At 43.2% G+C, this 7,862-nt stretch overlaps 2 protein-coding genes across 2 annotated transcripts in view; both read left to right on the top strand.

The window, feature by feature from the left end:
* Positions 1–1,693, top strand: psmb11b (proteasome 20S subunit beta 11b). The gene has a single exon (XM_008407542.2). It carries the CDS (start codon positions 115–117, stop codon positions 1,273–1,275), a length of 1,161 nt encoding a protein of 386 aa, XP_008405764.1. The 5' UTR covers positions 1–114; the 3' UTR covers positions 1,276–1,693.
* A 3,816-nt stretch (positions 1,694–5,509) lies between these two features.
* Positions 5,510–7,862, top strand: part of cdh24a (cadherin 24, type 2a) — a 42,488-nt gene continuing 40,135 nt past the window's right edge. The window contains exon 1 of the mRNA XM_008407543.2: positions 5,510–5,722. The gene's annotated coding sequence lies outside the window, so the exon portion shown is untranslated. The remainder of the gene's footprint in view (positions 5,723–7,862) is intronic.

Raw genomic sequence — 7,862 nt, 5'->3', positions numbered from 1 at the left:
CAGATGTACAGTCTCTATTAGACGGCTGACATTTGACTGAGGGCTTCAAAGCTCTCGCAAGTTATTTTAGAAGAGCATTTTCAAGACTTTCAAAACTTTGAAAGTTTTTATTCAATGGCTTTGCAGGACTTGTGCAATTTTGGAGATATCTTTCAGGAAAGTGTAGGCACTGCAAGAAATGTAACAGCAACTGGAAAAAGGAAATCTTGTAGCTATGCAACTGGTGTGGCCTTGAGCAATAGCACAAGCCTATTCCATTTTTATATTCCAGAAGTGGGTTATCTGGATGAAAGCCCGATACAGTTTGGGCAAATCAGCACAATGCAGAGCTCAAGTGGAATCCCATCTCCAGAAACGCTCCCAATACCATTCTCTTTGCCTGAAAGAATTCCTTTCACTTCCTCTCAAGCCGTGCCGCTTCCCTTCCCCATGGCTCATGGGACCACCACCCTAGCTTTCATGTTCCAGGGTGGCGTCCTGGCTGCGGCAGACACTCGCTCCAGCTGCTCGGGCCTCGTGGCGTGCCCGGCCTCCCAGAAGATCCTGCCCATTCACAGCCACCTGGTGGGCACCACTTCGGGAACCTCGGCCGACTGCGCGCTTTGGAAACGGATCCTCTCCAGAGAGCTGCGTCTCTACCAGCTTCGCTACGGACGGCGTTTGTCCACGAGGGGGGCTGCCAAGCTGCTTTCACACATGCTGCACCCTTTCAAGGGGACTGAGCTCTGCGTGGCTGCAACGCTGTGTGGGTGGGACGGAGGAGAGCCGGATGATGAATGTCGTGACCATGGAGGCTCAGAGACGGATCATGGTGAAAGCAGAGAGACTACAAAGGCTCACCTGGAAAAGACTGCGGGTGCCCCTGGTGAAAAGGTCTCTGTTTCCAAGACTCAAAGCTCTTCTTTCACAAAGCAGCAGTGTTCCAGGAGAAAAATAAGTTTCTCTGGTCCCAGTCTGTTTTATGTATGCAGCGATGGCACTCGCCTGGAGGGATCGCTCTTTTCTGTTGGCTCAGGATCACCCTACGCCTACTCTATCTTAGACCAAGGGGTTCGGTGGGGCCTGACCGTGGAAGAGGCCACATCAATAGCAAGGGAAGCTGTGTACAGGGCCACCCACAGGGATGCGTACTCTGGGAACTTCGTGGACGTCTATCACGTCACTTCAAAAGGATGGACTCGTAGGACGCGCGAGGACTTGAAAGAGGAGTATTACAGAGAAAAAGAGAGACGAAGACTTGAGCGAGAGAGACGAGGCACGGCTTTGTCAGGGTAAAGACGAGAAGCAAACAAAAGGAAACATCAGTGGAAAAAGAAAAGCAAACACCGAGCTGTATTTTGGAGAAACAAGGCTGTATCTTTGGAGGAAATACTAAATTAATGAACAAGACAGGCAGTTGCATCCTCCAGGCTATCTCTCCGAAGATTTGGGCATGCATATCATTCCATTTAATAAACAGCTGATGTTTTGTTTGCAGTGATGATAAAAGTGCTCTTACAGCGTTGAGCGCTGCTGGCTGCCATTTTGATGTAGATGTTAAAGGATTATAAATCATTTCATCTGGGATAATTACCACCTACCTCTTAATGTGCTTTAATCACATAAACAAGAGAGAGAAGCAGACAATGAGTAGTGTGAGGACCTCAAGTTGAGGCTCGTGATGTATTGTTGTGTGTGGGGAAACACATTAACTCCAGCAATAAAAGAGCAGCATCAGAAAACTGATTTGTGCCTACTGTCGGAACAGTAGGCACTGAATTTTCGTTGACGCGTCAATAAATTAATGAATAAATGAGATTTGGCTGAACTCGCCTGTTCGTTTTGTGTGAGAGCCGTGCTCATAAATACAAGTTATTATTCAAATGACAATGACTCTGCGGAAAGACGGGGAAAGAAATTGGGTGGTTAATCCCATCGTGAAACCACATCTTCTTGAATTTCTAGTGAAAACACTTGCCTAGAGGTTCCCACATGGGAGGTGTTTTATGGTACGTGGGCAAGCGTTGCTTGGAAATCTGTTTTCCCATGAAGATGTGATGAGCTAATTCATAAGTATTTTGATTTATTGTGTGTGACAAAAATTTAAATGGTGAACACATCCATATGTGTGCAGTCAGCGTGTCTATATGCTATTAACAGTGTAAAATAAATCACACGCAAGGATGCCTGACAGCAGCATGAGCAGAGATGTCCTCTCCAACCAATGTCTGATCGACTGCGCCTGTGAGAGTGAGAAGGAGAAGCATTATTCACCCATCTGATCTATGATGACCACCATTGGAAGACCAATAATGGAGGGATTATTGAGCACAAGCAAAAAAAAAAAAAAACAAGCAAAAAAAACAAAACAAAAGGAATACAGTGGCTTGCAACAGCATTCACGTCCTTTGAATGTTTCATGTTTTGTCACATTACAAGCACAAACCTCAGCAACTATTCATTCTGTATTGCACAAAATTTGGCCTTTTTTTGAGAAAAACCTTAAGAAGTCTTGTTTGCGGTTTTCCAAGGGGATGCAGCAAAAGTGAAAGAAGGTGCTCTGGTCAGATGAGGCCCATATGCCACCTTTTGGCCTGCATACAAAGTATAATATACAGTATGTGGCAGAAAACACACACTGCTAAGTACCCTGACAATATAATCCAAACTGTAACACAGGGTGGTGAACATCATGCTGTGGGAGTGTTTTTATAGAGCAGGATAAGAAAGATTTTAGTTCATTTAGCTCCAATTCGCAACAAATGCCATCTGAAGGCAAGACGGAGCAGTTACATTTATTTACCGAAATATAAAAGAAAATCAAATAACAAAAAGATTTAGGTAAATCTAGAGCGGACACCTGATTCTGGCAGGGTTAGGGACGACAGCCACCTGTGAACAGCTAAACCTCAGTCTGAATGATAATTTGTGGCAAGATTTGAAATCTGATGTTCGCAGACACTTTACATCCAGCCAACACTGAGAATGTTACGATTCAGAGAGCCTTAATGCGATCCATAGAGCATAATAGAGCAAAATAGGAATAAGCTCAAGGGGTATGGATACGTTTGGAAGGCATAGCAACAAAACAGATGGCTCAGACTTGAAAGCTGGTAGGGAAAGACTCATTTAAAGACTGAGAAAAAGAACACTTAGGTTAAAAAAATCAAATGAGCAGCTGAACTCTTCCAACAAAAACGGAGGGATGAGCTCTGAACATGTTTTGCGCAGTCCACTCTCAAACCCTCCCTACTGCTCCTTGACTTCACTTTGTGCCTGCTCTGTACTTGGCATTAATAAACCTCTGCACACTGCTGGGTACAAGAGATCTGACAAGTGCCCTTAGGGTTATGCTATCTCTTTGTAACTTCCTTTGAGGATCTCTAGTTTCCCAGTTACCGCAATGACTCAATCAGTCTTGACTGGTCGAGACTGCACTTTCTAAAGGTACAGCATTCTTAAGTAGTGCTGCTCCGAGGCCTTTTCATTGGTACCCAAATGTTTCTTCATGATAAAAACACAAATATTTCATTATTGATTAAACATGAAGCAATCCAATATGTTGGCAGACATAAGCTGCAGATGAAATGCAATTGAAAAGCTGATAATCATCAGTGTGATTAGGTCTGTAAAAGCATACAGGTGTGGTTTATTTAACACAGCGCCCAGAAGGAAAGATGTTGGCTATGAATTTAGAGAAGCAACGGTTGCTGCCCATAAATCTGGGAAGGGTTAAAAAGGTAATTCTCCTACAATCCCAGATTTCTACAGTGAGATTATTCACAGCTGAAAATTGTGAAATTCACACCGAAGCTATGTTGCAATAGAGTGACTCAAAAATCCTCAAATTAACGTAGGAGCAAATAGCCCTTGAGGAAACGGCTACTTCAAGTTATAACAGCTAAATGTGTCTACGGGGTACTGGCGTGTATTTAGCTTTTTACAGTTTGGGTTTCAAATGTTTACTTCATAAATAATAACATGATAGTATCTTTTGGGCAATTTTGATAAATTTGATAGCTTGGTAATTTTTAGAATCTGGTAAAGATCAAGTTTAAGCCTTTAAATTTGAAAGAGGGTGTAATTTATCTTTATCTGTGCTAAGATTAACTAAATGAATCATTTAGATGAAATAAATCGGTGTGGGCACCAGATATTATTGCCACAAGAATATACAGCCAATTGTGCTGACAATCTTCCCCGTCTGTTCCTGAGTCACGGCGATACTGAAGTGTCCACTCCTAAAATAGGATGCAGCACAAAAGCTTGACAAGGGGGATAATTAGAGTCAAGCAGATGACATCTTTTAAGCAAATTCAGAAAGCTGTTTGTCGTATGGTGCCCTTAAATGTAGAACTAAGTGCCAATTTTCTGGCGACGCTTGAGAGGGGTAGAAATAGAAGTGCAAAGTTTCTGATTATGATTTTGTGCACGGGTTGCGCTCTAGTGGATTATAAGACACAGAAGAACATTAAAGAAAACATACACCAATCGGGCCAAACAGCTCCCTGCTCCCACTCTGTTGCCAAAAAAGAAGAGTACCTTCAAAACTTGTTTGGACTCTTGTAGAAACTTGTTGAAGGTATCAGCAAATCCATGAAGTCCCATAACTTGTGAGTTGGGACCTTTAGGAATCGCACTGGTTAACCTTGCTGGTTAACCGAAGATCAATTGGTTTGAATTCTGGGAAATCTGGAGGGCAAGTTGACAACACATCCTCATTGTTGTCCTGCTTAAACAATTCCTGAAATGTATTTTTGCTGCAGGAAACATTTTCCTTCTGAAAGGACCTATGAAATTCAGGGAATACTGTTCCTGGGAATACTGCACGCAGTCGGCAGCAATGCTTAGATGATATGTGTTGAGGCAAAGAGAAGGACAGACACGGTGTTTCCCAAACATTGCCTCTGCCAGCTTGCCTTTTTCCTCATAGTGTGTATCCTGGTGCCATGTGTTTGGCAGGTAAAAGCAGAAGAAAAACTTCTTCCATTGCTGCTGGTCCAATGGTTAGCAGTGACATCCTGACAGGTCTGTCAAAATACAATAGCCACTCTCCGTTCTGACACTTTTCTATGAGAACCAGCTTCTTTCCCAGCAATTTGAACTACGGAACAGAAGCTAATCCGGGTCAGGCTTCCTCAAGTTGCTTTTGATGGACCCTGACTGCTGCGGAGCTGGAACATCCCACAAGAGTTACGGCTGGTGCTTTGAACGGGATGTCTATCACAATTTAGACATTGTCTGACTCACTCAAATCCTTCTGCTAGCCCATTTTCCCTCCATCTATCACATCAACTTTGAGGACAAGATCCTCACTGCTGCCTTATATATCTGATTCACAAACAGGTTACGGTGATGAAGACCTTATAAGTGTTATCAGATAAAAAAAAATGAAACCTGCAACCAATTAAAACGGATATTTATGGGTGTCGAGAGACAGTTGATCCTGTCTGTGTTATTCAGTGGTCACATCTGTCAAAAATAGAAGGCTTTTAGTGTAACTACGGCTCTTTTTCTGTGGCAGTTACAAACTAATGGAGAGCGGGGAAGAGAGAAAGGGGTAGAAACGCACAGCGAGGGAGGAAGCGAGGGATAGACGGAGCGTGAGGGAGACTGGGCTAAGTGGACAGACTTCACGTTGAGCTCGCATGAACCTCAGCATCATTCCCCCTCCCCACCCCCCACCTTCGCTGGACTCATTTCAGCTGCGTTAAACCGCAGGAACTCCGCCGCGGAACACACGGTAAGCTCTCCCTTACCCTAATGAATCACTTCTTTTTAAAAAAAAAAAAGAAAAAAAACCCAGAAATCTTCACAGCGAGGTGGCAAGTTTCCAGCAGTCGCTCGTCTAGTTTATCGCTCGCTTGTTTTATCTGCGGGGGCTCCCATCTAAACCAGGAGGCGGTTTACAAGTGTTTGACTGTCAGTTTGAATTGGAGCACAGATGCAGCGTTTGTTTCCACGAACATGTGCGAACTGTTTAGGTGAAATTTCAGGCGGCTGGGTGAGGGGTTGTTGAGAGGACGCAAACTATTATTTTTGGTTCAGTGAACTGAGCGCCAGCGTCTGACAGACGGCTCGATTTCATTATTCATTTATTTATTCATTGGTAATGTTTGTGTGTATGTAAGCGCGAGAGCTTGCCCGCCGTGCACGCGCGGTTCTCTCACCTGCCGCGTGCGGAGACGCTCACTTTCCTCCAAAAAACGCTGCTGCTGCCTCAGTGAGCGCGTGGACGCCGGCTATCTGCCGACAGCTGTGTTTTTAGGACGTCGCGTTCATTATAATAGTTAGCCCAAGTGTGTTTAATCACATTAACATGCATCAAGTAGGTCATTTTCCCGGTTTGCTCTAACAAGACAAGGTCGCGCTCCGGGGGCTGTTTATTGTATCAAGATGCTAATAATGGTTCACAAGTGACTGCGTGTTTGTTTTCGTGCGTGTGTGGGTGTGTGTGTGTCAGGGGGCTTTGGTGTGTAACCCAGAGCAAAGAGAGGCTGCAGTGAGGCATCGTGTGCTGTAGGATATTTAATGTCCTTTGTTTTACTGTTTATAAAAAAACCCTTAACTTTTCCAAATTTTGCCACATTATGACTACAAACTTTTATGAATTCTGTTGGGATTTTATGTGCTAGATCAACTCAAAATGGCACCTGAGTGCAAAGCAGTTGGAATCATAAATATGCTTAAACATTTTCTTCAAATAAAAATCTGAAAAGTGTGGGATGCAGAAGAAGTATTCTGACCCCCCTCAATGCTTATAGGACCACCTATTGTTGCAATTGTTGGTGTAGGTCGTCTAGGTTTTGTCTCTTTCATCCTTCATATAGATTCTTCAAAATAGTTCAAGAGCAGTCAGATTGGACAGATAGCATCTATATATGTTTTCAAATTGTACATCTGGACATTGACTTTTCCATTCTTGCATAGGTCTGAAACGATTAATCAACTAATTTAGTAATCGATTAACCGATAACAGGCGTATGCAGTCTCTAAAAAGGCCATCTGATGAAAGAGCAGTAATTAAGCCCAAACTGAACCAGAATATTCACATTTTGCACTCAAGATGAAACCTTTTTTTTCTGTAAATATGTTCTGTGCTGCCACCACCATGCTTCACTATAAGGACGTTGTACTAAAACTCCAGAGTTAACGTTCCTCCACACATACTTTGCTTGTAGGTCAAAAAGTTTAATTTTAGTCTAATATGAGCAGAGCACCTTACTCTGATGAGCTCCATACAGCTTATTTGCAAACTGCAAATGTTTTTCTTCAAGCTATGGAGTTCTTCTTGCCACTCCTCCATAAAAACTGGATTTGAGAGTTGTAAAAATAGTCGTCGCGTGGACTGAGTTGGGGGATTGTTGGCGCACCTCTTGAGTTGTGACAGGCCTCTTGGCTGCTCCTCTGATTGACGCTCTCCTATCCCGGCTTGCTGGTTTAGGTGGACAACCTTGTCCTGGTAGGGTTGCAGTTGCGTCATACTCTTTTCCACTCCTGGACGATGGATTGATCAACTCTCCGCAAGACGTTCAAAGCTCCGTGTTTACTTAGAACAAAGCCTCGCTTTAAAATTCTCCCTGATTTGTCTGCTTCGTTCCTCGTTCTTCAGGTTGTAGTTTCTTTGTACTTGTGTTCACTAACAAAACCTCTGAGGCTTTCAGAGAACAGCTAGATTTATTCTACACACAGTTGGACGATTTACTAATTAGGTACTTCTGAACTCAGTTGATTGAGCTGGATTTTATGTAGGGGCGTCAGACTGAAGGGAAGGTGAAAACACACACAAAAAAAGAAATTACACTTTTTACATTTTTATTTGTATAAAAAGAGAGAGAAAAAAGCCATTTATCATTTTCCTTCCACCCCAAATGTACTCCGTA

This window comes from Poecilia reticulata, linkage group LG4 (assembly GCF_000633615.1).
Source record: "Poecilia reticulata strain Guanapo linkage group LG4, Guppy_female_1.0+MT, whole genome shotgun sequence".
Lineage (NCBI taxonomy): Eukaryota > Metazoa > Chordata > Actinopteri > Cyprinodontiformes > Poeciliidae > Poecilia > Poecilia reticulata.
The sequence above is the reverse complement of the archived record's forward strand: the minus strand, read 5'-3'. Positions and strand labels throughout refer to the sequence as shown.

Bases quoted from the DNA above. Each gene is read 5' to 3' on its own strand.
- psmb11b (XM_008407542.2), top strand. From the start codon at position 115: ATGGCTTTGCAGGACTTGTGCAATTTTGGAGATATCTTTCAGGAAAGT.